General features: G+C 42.8%; 1 protein-coding gene across 1 annotated transcript in view; it reads right to left on the reverse strand.

Moving 5' to 3' along the window:
- Positions 1–22,500, reverse strand: part of LOC140355875 (putative ferric-chelate reductase 1) — a 30,842-nt gene that overhangs the window by 2,027 nt on the left and 6,315 nt on the right. The window contains exons 3-11 of the mRNA XM_072440515.1: positions 20,394–20,488; positions 17,986–18,133; positions 15,738–15,860; positions 14,712–14,783; positions 13,206–13,304; positions 12,943–13,093; positions 10,093–10,206; positions 1,293–1,408; positions 1,134–1,220 (exon numbers count right to left, since the gene is read on the reverse strand). Of these exons, the coding sequence (XP_072296616.1) occupies positions 1,134–1,220; positions 1,293–1,408; positions 10,093–10,206; positions 12,943–13,093; positions 13,206–13,304; positions 14,712–14,783; positions 15,738–15,860; positions 17,986–18,133; positions 20,394–20,488 (1,005 nt within the window). The remainder of the gene's footprint in view (positions 1–1,133; positions 1,221–1,292; positions 1,409–10,092; positions 10,207–12,942; positions 13,094–13,205; positions 13,305–14,711; positions 14,784–15,737; positions 15,861–17,985; positions 18,134–20,393; positions 20,489–22,500) is intronic.

A 22,500-nucleotide genomic window follows, 5' to 3' on the forward strand; every position in this document is an offset into this window, starting at 1 on the left:
TTAGGGCTTCACTTCTCCTCTGCACATGCTCAGTTAGGGCTTCTCTTCTCCTCTGCACATGCTCAGTTAGGGCTTTACTTCTCTGCACATGCTCAGTTAGGGCTTCTCTTCTCCTCTGCACATGCTCAGTTAGAGCTTCACTTCTCCTCTGCACATGCTCAGTTAGGGCTTCTCTTCTCCTCTGCACATGCTCAGTTAGGGCTTCACTTCTCCTCTGCACATGCTCAGTTAGGGCTTCACTTCTCCTCTGCACATGCTCAGTTAGGGCTTCACTTCTCCTCTGCACATGCTCAGTTAGGGCTTATCTTCTCCTCTGCACATGCTCAGTTAGAGCTTCACTTCTCCTCTGCACATGCTCAGTTAGGGCTTCACTTCTCCTCTGCACATGCTCAGTTAGGGCTTCACTTCTCTTCTGCACATGCTCAATTAGGGCTTCACTTCTCTGCACATGCTCAGTCACAGGTTTCTTCAGTGTGGTTGGAGCACAGATCCATGTGAGGCTGTGGTCCTCAGAGCACATGTGCAGAGCTCTAAAAGAAGCTGCTGTCTCTGGTTCTAAAGCTCATGTTAGAGGGCGGAGCATGAACGGCCTCTGAACACGCCCACAGACTGAGCAGCTGCAGGAGAAGAAGAACCACGCTTCCTGCAGTACTGCTCAGCGGCCTGTAGAGGCTAAAAGACACAGTGAGTTCAGCCAAGCTTCAGCAGCAGAGGAGAGTGGTGAGGGGCTTATTAGGATATATTCTAGAACAATTCATATAGTTGTGACACACGATAATTTACATTTGATTGGCCAATCACTGATTGCCCTGACCACATTCCATTGGCAAGGTTAAATTTCAAGCATTTTTAAGCAGTTTTTCCAAACTTCATGCACTTTCCCAACCTGAAGCCCCCGTGCAGACCCCATGCAGACCCTGTGAGTCATGTGTTCAGCCACTGCTACAGTTTAGAATGAACAACTTCTGTTTTCACACTTTTGAAGCTGTAAAAATCAGGAACTTTTAACTATAAACCAGATACAAATATTTGCAATAGAAAATTCAACCATAACTTCTGACTTGAGCCCAGCTTAGTTTGAAAGCATTTGCCCTTTAAAGTGTGAATACAGCGTCCTGTAGGTGGAGGCCTACCATGCTCCAGCCTCTCCTGTAGACAAAAGGCAGACCAAACCCCACCACGGTCAGAGCTACCGTCAGCACCATGAGGCCCCGGTGAACCTACACACAACATGGCGGTCAGTCAGCGCTCTTTCCCCTGTCCCCTGTCCCCTGTCCGAGCGAGTGTGTTGCCTGGAACCACACCTTCTGACCACACAGCGTACGAGAAGTCCAGTCATTTTTGTAGAAACTGGCCATAAACGTGCCCACGCTGCCTGTTAGCATCCATGCTAACAGCATCAGGGCTCCTACAGGAAACAAGAGAGGGGCGTCCAAGGAAGTACCACATTTTAGGAAAGCACAATTATTTTTAATAGGAATTTTAACTGACGCGATATTCATAAAGATGGGACTTTACATTTACCACTGCATCTGGTGAAAAGGCTTATTTAAGGCTGCACCCCCCTGGCAGTCCCGACCTGGGGGTCCAGGGTGACCAGATTTTCAAAATAAAACCCACAGCCGCACACTTTCTGCTTTCACTGCAGTGAACACTGGCTGCTCTGGCTGTCAAAGTGGCTCTTGTCTGTCAGGGGCCATTACTGCGTACTCCTAATACTCCTAATACTCCTAATACTCCTAATACTCCTAATACTCCTAATACTCCTAACACTCCTAACACTCCTAATACTCCTAATACTCCTAACACTCCTAATACTCCTAATACTCCTAATACTCCTAACACTCCTAATACTCCTAATACTCCTAACACTCCTAATACTCCTAACACTCCTAACACTCCTAACACTCCTAATACTCCTAATACTCCTAATACTCCCAATACTCCTAATACTCCTAACACTCCTAATACTCCTAATACTCCTAATACTCCTAATACTCCTAACACTCCTAATACTCCTAATACTCCTAACACTCCTAATACTCCTAACACTCCTAACACTCCTAACACTCCTAATACTCCTAACACTCCTAATACTCCTAATACTCCTAATACTCCTAACACTCCTAATACTCCTAACACTCCTAATACTCCTAATACTCCTAACACTCCTAATAATCCTAACACTCCTAATACTCCTAACACTCCTAATACTCCTAATACTCCTAATACTCCTAATACTCCTAATACTCCTAACACTCCTAACACTCCTAACACTCCTAATACTCCTAACACTCCTAACACTCCTAATACTCCTAACACTCCTAACACTCCTAACACTCCTAATACTCCTAACACTCCTAATACTCCTAATACTCCTAACACTCCTAATACTCCTAATACTCCTAATACTCCTAATATTCCTAATACTCCTAATACTCCTAATACTCCTAACACTCCTAATACTCCTAACACTCCTAATACTCCTAATACTCCTAACACTCCTAACACTCCTAATACTCCTAATACTCCTAATATTCCTAATACTCCTAATACTCCTAATACTCCTAATACTCCTAATATTCCTAATACTCCTAATACTCCTAATACTCCTAATACTCCTAATATTCCTAATACTCCTAATACTCCTAATACTCCTAATACTCCTAACACTCCTAATACTCCTAATACTCCTAATACTCCTAATATTCCTAATACTCCTAATACTCCTAATACTCCTAACACTCCTAATACTCCTAATACTCCTAACACTCCTAATACTCCTAATACTCCTAATACTCCTAATATTCCTAATACTCCTAATACTCCTAATACTCCTAACACTCCTAATACTCCTAACACTCCTAATACTCCTAATACTCCTAACACTCCTAATACTCCTAATACTCCTAATACTCCTAATATTCCTAATACTCCTAATACTCCTAATACTCCTAACACTCCTAATACTCCTAACACTCCTAATACTCCTAATACTCCTAACACTCCTAATAATCCTAACACTCCTAATACTCCTAACACTCCTAATACTCCTAATACTCCTAATACTCCTAATACTCCTAATACTCCTAACACTCCTAACACTCCTAACACTCCTAATACTCCTAACACTCCTAACACTCCTAATACTCCTAACACTCCTAACACTCCTAACACTCCTAATACTCCTAACACTCCTAATACTCCTAATACTCCTAATACTCCTAATACTCCTAACACTCCTAACACTCCTAACACTCCTAATACTCCTAACACTCCTAACACTCCTAACACTCCTAATACTCCTAACACTCCTAATACTCCTAACACTCCTAATACTCCTAATACTCCTAATACTCCTAATACTCCTAACACTCCTAACACTCCTAACACTCCTAATACTCCTAACACTCCTAATACTCCTAATACTCCTAATACTCCTAATACTCCTAATACTCCTAACACTCCTAACACTCCTAACACTCCTAATACTCCTAACACTCCTAACACTCCTAACACTCCTAATACTCCTAATACTCCTAATACTCCTAATACTCCTAACACTCCTAACACTCCTAACACTCCTAACACTCCTAATACTCCTAACACTCCTAATACTCCTAATACTCCTAATACTCCTAACACTCCTAACACTCCTAATACTCCTAATACTCCTAATACTCCTAATACTCCTAACACTCCTAACACTCCTAACACTCCTAATACTCCTAATACTCCTAATACTCCTAACACTCCTAACACTCCTAATACTCCTAACACTCCTAATACTCCTAATACTCCTAATACTCCTAACACTCCTAACACTCCTAACACTCCTAATACTCCTAACACTCCTAACACTCCTAACACTCCTAATACTCCTAACACTCCTAATACTCCTAATACTCCTAATACTCCTAACACTCCTAACACTCCTAATACTCCTAATACTCCTAACACTCCTAATACTCCTAATACTCCTAACACTCCTAATACTCCTAATACTCCTAATACTCCTAATACTCCTAACACTCCTAACACTCCTAATACTCCTAATACTCCTAATACTCCTAACACTCCTAATACTCCTAATACTCCTAACACTCCTAACACTCCTAATACTCCTAATACTCCTAACACTCCTAATACTCCTAATACTCCTAACACTCCTAATACTCCTAACACTCCTAACACTCCTAACACTCCTAATACTCCTAATACTCCTAATACTCCTAATACTCCCAATACTCCCAATACTCCTAACACTCCTAATACTCCTAACACTCCTAATACTCCTAATACTCCTAACACTCCTAATACTCCTAATACTCCTAATACTCCTAATATTCCTAATACTCCTAACACTCCTAATACTCCTAATACTCCTAATACTCCTAACACTCCTAATACTCCTAATACTCCTAATACTCCTAACACTCCTAACACTCCTAATACTCCTAATACTCCCAATACTCCCAATACTCCTAATACTCCTAATACTCCTAACACTCCTAACACTCCTAATACTCCTAACACTCCTAATAATCCTAACACTCCTAATACTCCTAATACTCCTAACACTCCTAATACTCCTAATACTCCTAATACTCCTAATACTCCTAATACTCCTAACACTCCTAACACTCCTAACACTCCTAATACTCCTAACACTCCTAACACTCCTAATACTCCTAACACTCCTAACACTCCTAACACTCCTAATACTCCTAACACTCCTAATACTCCTAATACTCCTAATACTCCTAACACTCCTAACACTCCTAACACTCCTAATACTCCTAACACTCCTAACACTCCTAACACTCCTAATACTCCTAACACTGCTAATACTCCTAACACTCCTAATACTCCTAATACTCCTAATACTCCTAATACTCCTAACACTCCTAATACTCCTAACACTCCTAATACTCCTAATACTCCTAATACTCCTAACACTCCTAACACTCCTAATACTCCTAACACTCCTAATACTCCTAATACTCTTAATACTCCTAATACTCCTAACACTCCTAACACTCCTAATACTCCTAACACTCCTAACACTCCTAACACTCCTAATACTCCTAACACTCCTAATACTCCTAATACTCCTAATACTCCTAATACTCCTAACACTCCTAACACTCCTAACACTCCTAATACTCCTAACACTCCTAACACTCCTAATACTCCTAATACTCCTAATACTCCTAATACTCCTAACACTCCTAATACTCCTAATACTCCTAATACTCCTAACACTCCTAATACTCCTAACACTCCTAACACTCCTAATACTCCTAATACTCCTAATACTCCTAATACTCCTAATACTCCTAATACTCCTAACACTCCTAATACTCCTAATACTCCTAACACTCCTAACACTCCTAATACTCCTAATACTCCTAATACTCCTAATACTCCTAACACTCCTAATACTCCTAATACTCCTAATACTCCTAACACTCCTAATACTCCTAACACTCCTAATACTCCTAACACTCCTAATACTCCTAATACTCCTAATACTCCTAACACTCCTAACACTCCTAACACTCCTAATACTCCTAATACTCCTAATACTCCCAATACTCCTAATACTCCTAATACTCCTAACACTCCTAACGCTCCTAACGCTCCTAATACTCCTTACACTCCTAATACTCCTAATACTCCTAATACTCCTAATACTCCTAATACTCCTAACACTCCTAACACTCCTAATACTCCTAACACTCCTAACACTCCTAATACTCCTAATACTCCTAACACTCCTAATACTCCTAATACTCCTAATACTCCTAACACTCCTAATACTCCTAACACTCCTAATACTCCTAATACTCCTAATACTCCTAACACTCCTAATACTCCTAATATTCCTAATACTCCTAATACTCCTAATACTCCTAATACTCCTAATACTCCCAATACTCCTAACACTCCTAACACTCCTAACACTCCTAATACTCCTAATACTCCTAATACTCCTAATACTCCTAACACTCCTAATACTCCTAATATTCCTAATACTCCTAATACTCCTAATACTCCTAACACTCCTAATACTCCTAATATTCCTAATACTCCTAATACTCCTAATACTCCTAATACTCCTAATACTCCTAATACTCCTAACACTCCTAAAACTCCTAACACTCCTAATACTCCTAATACTCCTAATACTCCTAACACTCCTAATACTCCTAACACTCCTAATACTCCTAATACTCCTAATACTCCTAATACTCCTAACACTCCTAACACTCCTAACACTCCTAATACTCCTAATACTCCTAATACTCCTAAAACTCCTAACACTCCTAACACTCCTAACACTCCTAACACTCCTAACACTCCTAATACTCCTAATACTCCTAATACTCCTAACACTCCTAACACTCCAAATACTCCTAACACTCCTAATACTCCTAATACTCTTAATACTCCTAATACTCCTAACACTCCTAACACTCCTAATACTCCTAACACTCCTAACACTCCTAACACTCCTAATACTCCTAACACTCCTAATACTCCTAATACTCCTAATACTCCTAATACTCCTAACACTCCTAACACTCCTAACACTCCTAATACTCCTAACACTCCTAACACTCCTAATACTCCTAATACTCCTAATACTCCTAATACTCCTAACACTCCTAATACTCCTAATACTCCTAATACTCCTAACACTCCTAATACTCCTAACACTCCTAACACTCCTAATACTCCTAATACTCCTAATACTCCTAATACTCCTAATACTCCTAATACTCCTAATACTCCTAATACTCCTAATACTCCTAATACTCCTAACACTCCTAATACTCCTAACACTCCTAATACTCCTAATACTCCCAATACTCCTAATACTCCTAATACTCCTAATACTCCTAATACTCCTAATACTCCTAATACTCCTAACACTCCTAATACTCCTAATACTCCTAATACTCCTAACACTCCTAATACTCCTAACACTCCTAATACTCCTAACACTCCTAATACTCCTAATACTCCTAATACTCCTAACACTCCTAACACTCCTAACACTCCTAATACTCCTAACACTCCTAATACTCCTAATACTCCTAATACTCCTAATACTCCTAACACTCCTAACACTCCTAACACTCCTAATACTCCTAACACTCCTAACACTCCTAATACTCCTAATACTCCTAACACTCCTAATACTCCTAATACTCCTAACACTCCTAATACTCCTAATACTCCTAATACTCCTAATACTCCTAATACTCCTAACACTCCTAACACTCCTAATACTCCTAATATTCCTAATACTCCTAACACTCCTAATACTCCTAATACTCCTAACACTCCTAATACTCCTAATACTCCTAATACTCCTAACACTCCTAATACTCCTAATACTCCTAACACCCCTAATACTCCTAACACTCCTAACACTCCTAACACTCCTAATACTCCTAATACTCCCAATACTCCTAATACTCCCAATACTCCCAATACTCCTAACACTCCTAATACTCCTAACACTCCTAATACTCCTAATACTCCTAACACTCCTAATACTCCTAATACTCCTAATACTCCTAATATTCCTAATACTCCTAACACTCCTAATACTCCTAATACTCCTAATACTCCTAACACTCCTAATACTCCTAATACTCCTAATACTCCTAACACTCCTAACACTCCTAATACTCCTAATACTCCCAATACTCCCAATACTCCTAATACTCCTAATACTCCTAACACTCTTAACACTCCTAATACTCCTTATACTCCTAACACTCCTAATACTCCTAACACTCCTAATACTCCTAATACTCCTAACACTCCTAATAATCCTAACACTCCTAATACTCCTAATACTCCTAACACTCCTAATACTCCTAATACTCCTAATTCTCCTAATACTCCTAACACTCCTAACACTCCTAACACTCCTAATACTCCTAACACTCCTAACACTCCTAACACTCCTAACACTCCTAACACTCCTAATACTCCTAACACTCCTAATACTCCTAATACTCCTAATACTCCTAATACTCCTAATACTCCTAATACTCCTAATACTCCTAATACTCCTAATACTCCTAACACTCCTAACACTCCTAACACTCCTAATACTCCTAACACTCCTAACACTCCTAATACTCCTAACACTCCTAACACTCCTAACACTACTAATACTCCTAATACTCCTAATACTCCTAATACTCCTAATACTCCTAACACTCCTAACACTCCTAACACTCCTAATACTCCTAACACTCCTAACACTCCTAACACTCCTAATACTCCTAACACTCCTAATACTCCTAACACTCCTAATACTCCTAATACTCCTAACACTCCTAACACTCCTAATACTCCTAATACTCCTAATACTCCTAATACTCCTAACACTCCTAATACTCCTAATACTCCTAATACTCCTAACACTCCTAATACTCCTAACACTCCTAATACTCCTAACACTCCTAATACTCCTAATACTCCTAACACTCCTAATACTCCTAATACTCCTAACACTCCTAATAATCCTAACACTCCTAATACTCCTAATACTCCTAACACTCCTAATACTCCTAATACTCCTAATTCTCCTAATACTCCTAACACTCCTAACACTCCTAACACTCCTAATACTCCTAACACTCCTAACACTCCTAATACTCCTAACACTCCTAACACTCCTAATACTCCTAACACTCCTAATACTCCTAATACTCCTAATACTCCTAATACTCCTAATACTCCTAACACTCCTAATACTCCTAACACTCCTAACACTCCTAACACTCCTAATACTCCTAACACTCCTAATACTCCTAATACTCCTAATACTCCTAACACTCCTAATACTCCTAACACTCCTAACACTCCTAATACTCCTAATACTCCTAATACTCCTAATACTCCTAATACTCCTAATACTCCTAACACTCCTAATACTCCTAATACTCCTAACACTCCTAACACTCCTAATACTCCTAATACTCCTAATACTCCTAATACTCCTAACACTCCTAATACTCCTAATACTCCTAATACTCCTAACACTCCTAATACTCCTAACACTCCTAATACTCCTAACACTCCTAATACTCCTAATACTCCTAATACTCCTAACACTCCTAACACTCCTAACACTCCTAATACTCCTAATACTCCTAATACTCCCAATACTCCTAATACTCCTAATACTCCTAATACTCCTAACACTCCTAACACTCCTAATACTCCTAATACTCCTTACACTCCTAATACTCCTAATACTCCTAATACTCCTAATACTCCTAATACTCCTAACACTCCTAACACTCCTAATACTCCTAATACTCCTAACACTCCTAATACTCCTAATACTCCTAATACTCCTAACACTCCTAATACTCCTAATACTCCTAATACTCCTAATACTCCTAACACTCCTAATACTCCTAATACTCCTAATACTCCTAATACTCCCAATACTCCTAACACTCCTAACACTCCTAACACTCCTAATACTCCTAATACTCCTAATACTCCTAATACTCCTAACACTCCTAATACTCCTAATATTCCTAATACTCCTAATACTCCTAATACTCCTAATACTCCTAACACTCCTAATACTCCTAATATTCCTAATACTCCTAATACTCCTAATACTCCTAATACTCCTAATACTCCTAATACTCCTAACACTCCTAATACTCCTAACACTCCTAATACTCCTAATACTCCTAATACTCCTAATACTCCTAACACTCCTAATACTCCTAATACTCCTAATACTCCTAACACTCCTAATACTCCTAATACTCCTAATACTCCTAATACTCCTAATACTCCTAATACTCCTAATACTCCTAACACTCCTAACACTCCTAATAATCCTAATACTCCTAATACTCCTAATAATCCTAATACTCCTAATACTCCTAACACTCCTAACACTCCTAATACTCCTGAACTTTACTGTTGAAGTGGAAATATCTGACCTCCAGTCGTGTGAAATGAGATCGGTCTGAGAGAAATGACTGATTTGTGAAATCTGTCTAGTTCTAATTTCATGTCTAACACTGCATTACCCACCATGCACCTTGAGAAGGGTAGGCCCATGGCTGCCCCGGAGGATGATGGGAGTCCCGGTCAGGCGGACTCTGTGCTCTGAAACCAACGGCTGCTGGCTGTGTCTGCTGATCCGCCCTGACACACAGAGGACAGATCACAGCACGTGACACATTCTGCATTATGTCTCATGAGGCTCTTTAAGGAACACTTTTACCTGATTGTCTATCTTTGTGGGTCCCTGTGATGGTTAAATATGTAGATTTGGGCTGTTTGAAGTGTCCAGAATCAGAATCAGAAAAGGTTTATTACCATTGTCAATTAACAAGCACTGAATCACCAAAGGAACTTGTCTTGGTGATTTGGTGCAAAACAACCAATATAAGTCAAAAAGAGAAACAATTTAAATCTGCTATAGGATAAAAATAAAAATAGGCTGTACACAAATTTACAGTTGAATTTACAGATGTAGTGCAGAAAGTGAACAGTGAGTGATTAAATGATGGTTAAAGTGACAGTGTTTAAGAAGTGTTCATGAGTCCAACAGCAGAGGAAAGAAAGTGTTCTAGTGGAGGAGGTTCTGGTCCTGAGGGGAGTGTCCTCCTGCCTGAGGGGAGTGTCCTCCTGCCTGAGGGGAGTGTCCTCCTGCCTGAGGGGAGTGTCCTCCTGCCAGAGGGGAGTGGCCTCCTGCTTGAGGGGAGTGGCCTCCTGCCTGAGGGGAGTGGCCTCCTGCCTGAGGGGAGTGGCTCAAATAGTCCGTGTCCAGGGTGAGAAGGGTCGGCTGTGATCAGACCTGCTCGTCCCAGAGTCCTGGAGACGTACAGGTCCTGCAGAGATGAAGTCTGTAGCAGATCACCTTCTCAGCAGAGGGCGCTATAGTCTCTGTTTGTCCCTGACTGTGGCTCCAGCGTACCACACGGTGATGGAGGAGGTGATGGAGGAGGTGTTGGAGGAGGTGATGGAGGAGGTGATGGAGGAGGTGAGGATGGACTCAATGATGGCCGTGTAGAACTGCACCATCATCTCAGCTGCAGGAAGTACATCCTCTGCTGTTGATGAGGAGCTGATGGTGGCTCCTCCCACTTGAGGTCCTGGTGATGGTGGAGCAGAGGAAGTGGAGGGAGTCCACAGTGGAGATGGTGGAGTCTGTGATAGTGAGTTGGGGGGTTGTGACTTTCCTGAAGTCCACGATCATCTCCATCGTCTCTGCTGCTGTCATTTGCAGACATCGCCCCAAAGACAACTCTCCTGAGAAACCCTGGCTCTTGAATGTTTGCCAATGTGACATGTTTTTTGTGTGAATATACTGTCTTCTTATGATAAAGAAAAAAAAAAAAGAGTATTTTTTGACAATGTCTTTTCACAAGGAACTGCAGAGGGAGCTCTATCGCCATAGAAACTTAATTCTGCTTTAAAGAGCACTCCATCTACTGGAAGCAAAGCGAATTACAAAGGGGAGATAAACTAAGATGTTGAACTTTGTACCAGTTTTTGTTTCATATGTTTCAGGCCCAGAAATGACAGAGATATGAGCCATAAATCAGGTCAACAAATCTGACAGTTTAACAGTGAATTCTACCTGAGAATTCTGACCTGTCTCTGTGAGCGATTTAGACTTTAGGCTGAGCAGCGAGCAGCCAGCAGCGAGCAGCGAGCAGCCTGCATTTAGAGCATGTTTATGGAGCTACAGTCACCAAAGTGCACACATTAGCAAACACAGCCTGGTCTGAAAACCCATGATAAAAATACAAAATGGATTTAATTTAATTCAATTCAATTCCATTTACTTTTGTAACGCCCAAACTCACAACAGCAGTTTCCTCGAAGGGCGACGGTCAAAACAGATTAAACAATGTTCATGGGAAATTAGCAAATGTATAATGTCCCAGCGTCCCCTGTCCTTAGTCCCTCCTTCTGCAGCAAAACCACAAGATCCTTTAGGAGAAAGTCGAACCCTCGGGGAGAATCACAGTGAAGGAGATTCAAACTCTGATCACTCCCAGCGTTCAGGTCCTTTTTAGGGGTTTGATTTTCAGCGTAAAGAGTGATTGTGTTATTTGAAACAGTGGGACTTGTTTAACAGCACAAATCCTCCGACCGGTTCAAGTCAGCTCTTTATGGTCCCACTGTTTTAAAACAACGTCTTGAGAAACAGTACTAATAGTACTGATAGTACTGCTAGTACTGATAGTACACAGAGGGAGCAGTCTCAAGTGAAACCAAAAACGTTCTTTATCATGAGGATGAATATCTGACTTCCCAGACTCGATTTTCAGATTGAGAATGACTCTTGATCAGAATCAAACCGTTTTGTTTTATCAAAAACCAGAGTCCAGATGACACGGTGGAACCCTGCTGGACGAATGAGGAATCACACCGACAGATTAAACTGTTCCCAGGGAATGAGCCACTGCCCAGCATGTTCTGAGCTGGAGACACACTAATGAATTCAAATATTGACTTATCTCTATTAAAAAGGAAACAAAAGTGCAGTGGACCAGGTTTTTATTTTGAGTGTCTTAAAATCTCATAAGGCTAAGTGAAAACTCTGAAAATGTGTGATGACACGTCTGGAGCTGGCACAGTAAGTTCAGTTGTGCAGTTTTAGGTGTAATGTTGGCGCTATTTTACCAGAAAGACTATATTTATATATTGAAATTCCAACCTGTTCGATCCCATCAGAGTTTAAAGTTTAAAGTGAAACTTTGCATGTGCAATTTGATAGGATTAGTAATAAAAAGAACAAAATTGCCTGTGAAGGGTTTACAATGTTCTGTTATGTATAGTCTGTCATAAATGATTATAATTCCTTAGAGCATAAAATGAAACCCATAAACCCTGATAAGAGCTGGGTGCAGTAAAGTGAGTGTGCACCTCTGTGGGCCGCTCCACTGGCCACAAACAGGAAGTACTCCTGCTCCAGATCAAAGCGCTCTGACTCCTGATTGGTCGGTTTGATGGGGCGACTGAAGCGGCACTGGATGATTCCGTCAACGCTCCTCCAGGAGACAGAGTGCAGACCTGACTACAAGAACACACAATGACACTCTTCTACGGTGCATGAATGATCAATGATGAGAGTTTTTGTTTGTCCTGTTCGAGCCTTGAGAGCGAGTGTGAAGTCCAGTCTCCATCACCTGAGTCTGCTCTTCTGGATGTGTCCGTCCTCTCAAGATGGCTGCCTCCACTGACACCCTGCCGTCTGCGTTCACACACAGGTACACGTCATCGTCACCCTGGAAACACACACACAAACCATATTCAGATGGACGCGTCTTCTCCTCCATGGCATCCTCACACATGGTGATTATTATTGGTCATAATCAGGTTATGGTCATGTCTCATCAGTTATATTTACTTGAGCATAGTTTTTTAAGAAACAGAACACATCTTATTTAACTATTGTTGTGTAATTATTCATTTGTTATTATACTGGAGTAATAAAGAGTAATAAACATGTGCTCACAATTTTTTTTATTTCCAATTATACCTATTACATCTTCTTGCCAACACCATTTTCTTTTGAGTCTGATCCCATTCCAAGTAGCCCCTGGCAAGAGCTCGCATACACCCAAGACCCCAGGGAGGAGCTAATAAAAAGCCACGTTCAGACTGGCTCTGGCCTCCAAGACCGGTTCAGTTTAGAGCCCTTTGGAATGGTTCTTTTATTGGCAAAGTCTTTAGGTAATGACCGATAGGACAAGATCGTGGATAAAAGTGGTCAAATGAGTTGGCCGGGAGCTCCCTCATAGTGCGTCAAATTCGCGCCCGATGCAGGAATTGGACGCCTGTACATTTGAAGGCAGACGCCTCGGACGCACGTCCAAAAGATGCACTCACCAGCAGACGCGTGTCCGAGGCGTCCAGCGCACATGCTCAGTGGAGGAATTGTTCAGTGTTGCTTTTCTCGTGGTGGCGGACCAGGTTGAGAGAGTGGCTTTGGTTTATTAACTTTACAAAGTCCAAAAACGGAGGCGATGGGCCCCGGGGCCCGTCAGGGACCTGCAGATACTTCAGAGCTGAGCAGAGTTTAGTGAATATCATTATTTGCTCCAAGAGTCTTAAAGATTTTTTTTATCGTTGCAGGTTTGTTTTAGGTCTTCTTCCGGGTCGTGCACGTCACTAGAGCGTAATCTCTGATTGGCTAACCCTTTCAAAGCGAGCGTGCACAGGAACAGTTTTGCCTCATTTCTTTGACTTCTCTCAAAGCCTCTACGCCGCATTTGAACCTCTCTTTATGTCTTTGGCTTTGGATCATGTCAGACGCTTTATGACCTGGAAATATCAGATTGTGGCTCTTAACAAAGCGAGTGCCGTGCGGCCATAAACAGGAAACGGCTGTTGCTAACCTGCTTTGCTAGCTTTGTGTTGCTAAGGCTCCACATATAAGTTAGCATCAGTGGAAACACAGCGCTTTATCACAAGATCAAGTCAGAGTTTGGAGACAAATGATTTGTTTGTTTGTATCTGCTTTTTGCCGAGAGTCAGTGTTCTCTCTTGTCCAACCATCTCGCTCAAAAGAGTCTTGTGAGCCAAAGTATGACCGTTGTGAGCCAAAGTATGACCGCTTTGGAAGCTGTTACTTCTCAAGGTCCCTAAACTGGTCAGTACAGTTCACTTCTATCCAAATCTTTTCGACTTACCATCCACGTGTCCCAGGACAGGGCAAAAGCGATGTACCCCTCTGCTGGCCCACTCAGCTCGAACACTACGGACTGACAAAAACATCAACATGAGTATACAATATATATATATATATATATATATATATATACATATACATATATATATATATATATATATATATATATATATATACATATACATATATATATATATATATATATATATATATACATATACATATATATATATATATATATATATATATATACATATATATATATATATATATATATATGTATATATATATATATACATATACATATATATATATATATATATATATATATATATATGGGCTGTGTTCAAAATATCGATATGGCGATATATCGTCACGGACTCCATATCGATACGCGTATCGATACGAGTCACAGTATCGATATTTTAAAAAAAATATATATTATTATTTTTATTTTTTTTGGGATTTTTGTGGCCCGTAGGCTTTAAACCAGGTGGAATAGTACTTTTGATCTGCTGTTTGTGCTGCGCTCCTCTCGGTCGAGGTGAGAAGGAGCTGTGGACCTGATCAGAAGCTCCTCTGGGCAGAAGATGCTGCTGCAGCAGGTTCAGACCATGAAACATGCACTACTTTACTAGAATGTGTTCCTCATATTTCTATTTGGATCAGTTAGTTGGATTTATGAAGTTATTAGAGCAGAATGGATTTATAAATAAGTGCTTTGTGGATAAACATATCTAACTTCCGGCGCTGGCGCCTGCTGCAACGCTCCTTTTACAAAAATTTCCCCATGTGTGGACAATAATGGCATATCTTATCTTAAACATGAACTTTCAGACATTTTCTTATTCAGAGTAAAAACACCACCGATTTGGTAGATTTTTAAGACCCTTTTTTCAAAAATGTATCGGGATACGTATCGTATCGCGAGGGTCTTGGCAATACCCAGCCCTAATATATAAATATATACATATACACACACATGTATGTGTGTGTGTGTGTGTGTGTGTGTGAGACGGTAGAGTACCCGTTTCTCTGGAGGCCCTTGGGTGGAGGCAGACAGGTAGAAACAGTTAGCGTCATGGGCAGGGTCACAGCCGGGCGGGTCCAGGAGGCAGGACTTAGACTGGCCACACCCCTCCAAGCTGAACTGAAAAGAGCATGAGCATTACTCATGATTTAGCTGCACGTTTGTACTCAAAGTGCACATTATTCATAGGGACCGACTGCCAGGGGCCCGTCATTATCATGTGCTTTAGGACTATATTTAGGCCCGAGCGCCACAAGCTGTCGAGAGGCCTATTAATCTCGTAAGGCCGTGCGAAGCACTCACTAACGCACTCCTTCACTCATGCACGCCCCGTGCATACTAATTAGTAGTAGGAAAATGGAACATTACCGTTGTAAACGGGCGAAGCCCGTGCAAAAGTGCACACTAAACGAGCACTTTACATTGAGATGACGACCGCGAAGCGGTCGTCATCCCCATATAAAGCACTCATTTGCGCCAAGTAGCTCACGAATACGTTCCCCGTCTCTTGCATGTTCCGTGCATATAAGCATGTAATGCAAAAATTGAACATTATTACTGTATAGAGGGCCAGAAACACAAAGTGGGCGGAGCCCACTCAAAATAAACGAAAGTACCCGTCAGTGACCAGGGACCCACACCATGAGGTAGGAAAGCGCAAGCACTTTCCGAAAATGTATAGTTTATGATATTTGAAAAATGGGAAACATTGTTTTCGCATCGGAATATTATTCTTTCTTCTTCTTCTTCTTCTTCTTCTTCTTCTTCTTCTTCTCGGGACCAACCCCCCCATTTTTCACCCAGTGAACATTGACGAAAAGTCACAAAAATGTTCACACCTCTAAAAATCGTGCCTCTCTACATTCTGGCTATTTCCCTTTTCTAAAATAAAAAAATTGGCGCGTCAGCGCCCCCAAATGTACCAAAAATGCATTGAGAGATGGGAAATGACCCAAAAAAAATCTGATCGTAGAATCATGAAATTTGGCGCAGAGGTAGATGGTGACAAGAGAAGTAAAAAATATTAATGTCGGCCATATTGCTTCAAAAATGGCTAAACATAACTTCGGAGTTTTTCCAAACGTCGTACTTTTACGAACTCCTCCCAGGGCGTTGGCCCTAAAAAGCTGAAATTTGGTGAAAATGCTACTGAGGAGTGGGACATCAAAAGTTATTCAAATGACATTGATACCTGTCACGGTCTCTGTGCGGCGAAGCCGCAAACTGTAGCAAGAATTTCAGAAATCTCCCAAATTTAACATTTCTGCCGTTTGCGCAGATAAAGTCCGAATTGCGTCAAATTAGAATCAGTTGTTAAACTCTTTGCCCTAAACCTACTTGAAGTGAAATAAATTAATTTGGAGCCACAGCGCCCCCTACAGATTTTATATGGAGGTTAAATATTTAGTTTTGCGAAATTATATGAAATTTGACACACAACTCAATTTTGGCATCCCCATCAAAAAAGTCAATGAGACCCATGTCATAATTGTTATGGCGTTGCCGTAACGATGACCGAAACCTTCCATGTTATTCCAATGGGGAAATCGCCAGAACATGTTTACACTTTAGACTTTCACGAACTCCTCTTAGGGCGTTAGACATATTAACCTGAAATTTGGTGAGACTCATCTTCAGGGGTGGACCATCAAAAGTTATCCACATTTTTATTCTAAGAGTCACGGTGTCTGTGCGGCAAAGCCGCACATTTTGCCAAGAATTCAAAATAAAATTGCTTTTTGATGGTAAAACAAAGGGGAGAAGATGTGACAGCGTCACAGATTCAGCAGTAGACGTAATAAAAGGACAATTGGGGCGCGTTAGCGCCCCCTCCTATTGCGGCGTGGCGGCGGCGTAGCGAGGACCGATCATTGCCGCTTGCGGCTATATTAATTAATTATTTTCAACACGATCATCCCACTTGAATTTGAAGTATGTACAGTATCTTGGACATAAAACTCTTACAATGAAACCAGTGGATGGATACTTTTGGAATAATAATAGGTAATTTTGCCAGTACCAAAAAATCCAATCACAAAGAAACTGATCTCAAAGAATGAAACTGCCACAAACTGGGCTCAAATAAGACAAAATGATCTTTGCAATGGGACAAATCTATAAAAATACATTTCCCAGACATTGTCTTAAGCAATGAAATGATATGAAAATGAAATGAACCTTAAATCACAGTTAAAAGCACAGAAAGTTGCTTTAATGAACAGTATTAAGGATGTGGATAACTCACTGGACCAGGCAGAACAGAGGGAGTGGTCTTTGGAGGCGGGGCTGAGGACGGTGTTGGCTCAGGGGGGCAGGGAGTCACTCCATGCTGTGTGATGATTGGTCCTGGGATTCTCACCCAGTATATATCATAGTGAGAGACAACAGTGACACTGGAAGATGGAATAAATAAAGAAACCATCAACTGAATGAAGGGCATAAACCGACAGAAGAAGATGAAGGGAATTGGGCTGAATCTTATTTGAAAGGAAATGGAAAGGGGATTTTGGAGGGATTAATCACAAAAATCATTGTAAATACTAGAATCAAGAACTAATGGTAACAGGTGGTGGCGGTCATGCACGATTTACCATTGAAACCACCTTCAAATCTTAATAGAAGAAGAACAACAACAGATAGATAAAAGAGTATCTCATTTTAGTTTAGTTCTTCTGCTAATAAACTGTAAGCAGACACAAACAACACAAACAACACAAACAACACAAACAAGTGCGCTTTTTTAACCCTTTGCTTACATTGCTGTGTCAGCTCATTTTGGACTGTGAATGTCACTGGAGTTTTGGGGTTTGCGAATGATAATGATGTTTTAACATTGTCACAGCAGTGCTTCCTCGTCATCAGTTGTATTTTGATTGTTCCTGCATGTTTGAGTCAATTCATCTGGCATGTGCTCAGAAACCTACCCCCTATCCCCGCCCACATCCCTGGACTTTAAAGGAATAATGGAGGATTGTTTGGCCCAAATCTGAGTCTCATTTCCTTGTGGCGTGGACTGCAGATTAGTCCTGCCACGTATCAATCATAGGACGCACCTACTGCTCACCTGCAGAGCCTCGTTCACCTGCAGAGCCTCGCTCACCTGCAGAGCCTGGTTCACCTGCAGAGCCTGGTTCACCTGCAGAGCCTGGTTCACCTGCAGAGCCTGGTTCACTTGCAGAGCCTCGTTCACCTGCAGAGCCTGGTTCACCTGCAGAGCCTGGTTCACCTGCAGAGCCTCGCTCACCTGCAGAGCCTGGTTCACCTGCAGAGCCTGGTTCACCTGCAGAGCCTCGTTCACCTGCAGAGCCTCGCTCACCTGCAGAGCCTGGTTCACCTGCAGAGCCTCGTTCACCTGCAGAGCCTCGCTCACCTGCAGAGCCTGGTTCACCTGCAGAGCCTGGTTCACCTGCAGAGCCTCGTTCACCTGCAGAGCCTGGTTCACCTGCAGAGCCTGGTTCACCTGCAGAGCCTGGTTCACCTGCAGAGCCTGGTTCACCTGCAGAGCCTGGTTCACCTGCAGAGCCTGGTTCACTTGCAGAGCCTCGCTCACCTGCAGAGCCTGGTTCACCTGCAGAGCCTCGTTCACCTGCAGAGCCTCGTTCACCCGCAGAGCCTGGTTCACCTGCAGAGCCTGGTTCACCTGCAGAGCCTTGTTCACCTGCAGAGCCTCGCTCACCTGCAGAGCCTGGTTCACCTGCAGAGCCTGGTTCACCTGCAGAGCCTGGTTCACTTGCAGAGCCTCGTTCACCTGCAGAGCCTCGCTCACCTGCAGAGCCTGGTTCACCTGCAGAGCCTCGTTCACCTGCAGAGCCTCGTTCACCTGCAGAGCCTGGTTCACCTGCAGAGCCTGGTTCACCTGCAGAGCCTCGTTCACCTGCAGAGCCTGGTTCACTTGCAGAGCCTCGTTCACCTGCAGAGCCTCGTTCACCTGCAGAGCCTCGTTCACCTGCAGAGCCTGGTTCACCTGCAGAGCCTCGTTCACCTGCAGAGCCTCGCTCACCTGCAGAGCCTGGTTCACCTGCAGAGCCTGGTTCACCTGCAGAGCCTCGTTCACCTGCTGAGCCTCGTCGGCTCGTCCCCAGGAGAGCAGCATGTTTCCTTGTGTCTAAGCTCATGGATCTATCATAATATAGTTCCCTCAGTGTACAGGACAAAATGAAGACGGAAAAAGACAGTTCGAGCGAAGAAGAGACGGAAATCTACGGAGACGAGCGATGATGCGATCCGTCACACTAATAAACAAACGCACGTGTAGTCGTGAGGCTTTTCTCTGCTTCCGCACGGGGGAGTGGCATGTGCACAGGGGAGTGGCATGTGCACGGGGGAGTTCTCAAATTGGCGAAAAAACATCCATTATTCCTTTAAGATTCTGAGTGGTTCTAAATTTACGCATAGCCACTAAAAAAAAAAATATATAAATAATCTGCTGCTGCAGTGAAATGTCCTCTAGTTTGGAAACATGAAGTTATTGGACCAATGTCTATTATTAAGCCCTTACAAATGAGCTTAGCATTTGATAACGAACAAAATGTAAGAAGATGATTTACCTAAGTTATAGATAAGTACCAGTAAAAAAGAAGCATGGTATGTCTCCTTTAAAATGTAATTTTAACATTATACTAAGACAGTATAAAAATAGTGTCATGTACTCACAGGACCTGAACTTGTGCTGGGGGGTTCAGGGGGGCTTTCCAGATCACTCGGACCAGCTTCTTGTGGGACTTACTGGTGTGGCTGACTGCAGAACCCTGCACAAAAAACATCACCAACATAATCATACGTCGCCTAGCAACAATATTACTGATGCATCATTCATGTTACAAGCAATATTCATGGGTTTGAAGTAATCCTGCCATCTTGAGGACAAAACCGCATGCTCACTGTGGGCCCCGCCAACAAAAAGTCTGAAAACAAAGGATTCTGTCTCTTCTGTAACATCCCCAGAGACCCTGTTTGTCCAGAACTGTGGTCAGGAGGGACCAGTGGACTTACAGAGGTCACTCCAGACTGAGGCGGAGCTGTTTGTTTCAGGTCGTTAACAGCTGGCTAATGCTAGTGGCTATGCTAATAAACGTTAGCCTACTGCAGACAGTTTTAACGAGCCTCATTTCCAACTGTCCGGGTGTTATATTTTAGGATTAGACACAAAATCCAAGTCCTTGAACGCTTTGAGGGCAGAGGGCGTGTCCGGTGCAGAGGGCGTGTCCGGTGCAGAGGGGGTGTCCGGTGCAGAGGGCGTGCCCGGTGCAGAGGGGGTGTCCGGTGCAGAGGGGGTGTCCGGTGCAGAGGGCGTGCCCGGTGCAGAGGGGGTGTCCGGTGCAGAGGGCGTGTCCGGTGCAGAGGGCGTGTCCGGTGCAGAGGGCGTTTCCGGTGCAGAGGGCGTGTCCGGTGCAGAGGGCGTGTCCGGTGCAGAGGGCGTGCCTGGTGCAGAGGGCGTGTCCGGTGCAGAGGGCGTGTCCGGTGCAGAGGGCCTATCCGGTGCAGAGGACCTATCCGGTGCAGAGGGCGTGTCCGGTGCAGAGGGCGTGTCCGGTGCAGAGGGCGTGCCTGGTGCAGAGGGCGTGTCCGGTGCAGAGGGCGTGTCCGGTGCAGAGGGCCTATCCGGTGCAGAGGACCTATCCGGTGCAGAGGGCGTGTCCGGTGCAGAGGGCGTGTCCGGTGCAGAGGGCGTGTCCGGTGCAGAGGGTGCGTCCGGTGCAGAGGGTGCGTCCGGTGCAGAGGGCGTGTCCGGTGCAGAGGGTGCGTCCGGTGCAGAGGGTGCGTCCGGTGCAGAGGGCGTGTCCGGTGCAGAGGGTGCGTCCGGTGCAGAGGGCGTGTGGACGAGGAAGAGCAGATGGAAATGTCCACAAAAGACTACATTTTAAGTGTCAGCAACTTCTGTCTTCTTCAGCTCTCAACCCTTTTACTTTTTAATTGTATGTTCTGTTTTTCATGATTCTCTATCAGCGAGAGGCAAGAGCATGTGCAGCGTCTGCAACATGTGACGTCTCGTAACTCAAAGTCATAAAAAGTCTTTAAATGTCCAAGCAGTGGCCATTAGCGAGGGTCAAACACTGTCCTGCATCTTTGTGCTAAACAAGTGCTCTGTTCAGTGTTCAAGTGTCATGTTGTCACAGCCGGTGTAAAATACACTTATGTCTCTTATAACCTGAGTATTTGTCTCATGTGACTGCACAAAACACAGCTATTAGCAATATGATGCTTCATGAAGGCAATTTAATACAAAAGATATTACATGGTATATTTTGTAGTGTTTTTGAGGAACTACGTTGGAGCGGGGGTTTTCCAGGGGCCCGGGGAAATTCAGTGTCCATACAAGTATTCATAGACTGGAAATGTTGACTCACAACTTTTCCATCAGTAACAATAGAAAGGTTCAGAGATAACTTCAGCCCTTATGTCCTCTAAAAGCTCCACTTGTGTCCTAGACCCCATTCCAAGCTCCTCAAAGACATTCTCCCCCTAATTATAGACCCTATTCTTAATATAATAAATACTTCAGTAGAAAGTGTTTATGTTCCACGTCCTTCAAACATGACGTCATTAAACCTCTTCTGAAAAAGCCTCATCTAGATCCCGACCTATTGGTAAACTACAGACCTATTTATAATCTTCCCTAACCCTAACCCAGCAGGGTTCAGAGCCCACCACAGCAGGGTTCAGAGCCCACCACAGCAGGGTTCAGAGCCCACCACAGCAGGGTTCAGAGCCCACCACAGCAGGGTTCAGAGCCCACCACAGCAGGGTTCAGAGCCCACCA

This window comes from Eucyclogobius newberryi, unplaced genomic scaffold, assembly GCF_026437365.1.
Source record: "Eucyclogobius newberryi isolate DKJ021-1_F unplaced genomic scaffold, fEucNew1.0.hap1 SCAF_12, whole genome shotgun sequence".
NCBI lineage: Eukaryota > Metazoa > Chordata > Actinopteri > Gobiiformes > Gobiidae > Eucyclogobius > Eucyclogobius newberryi.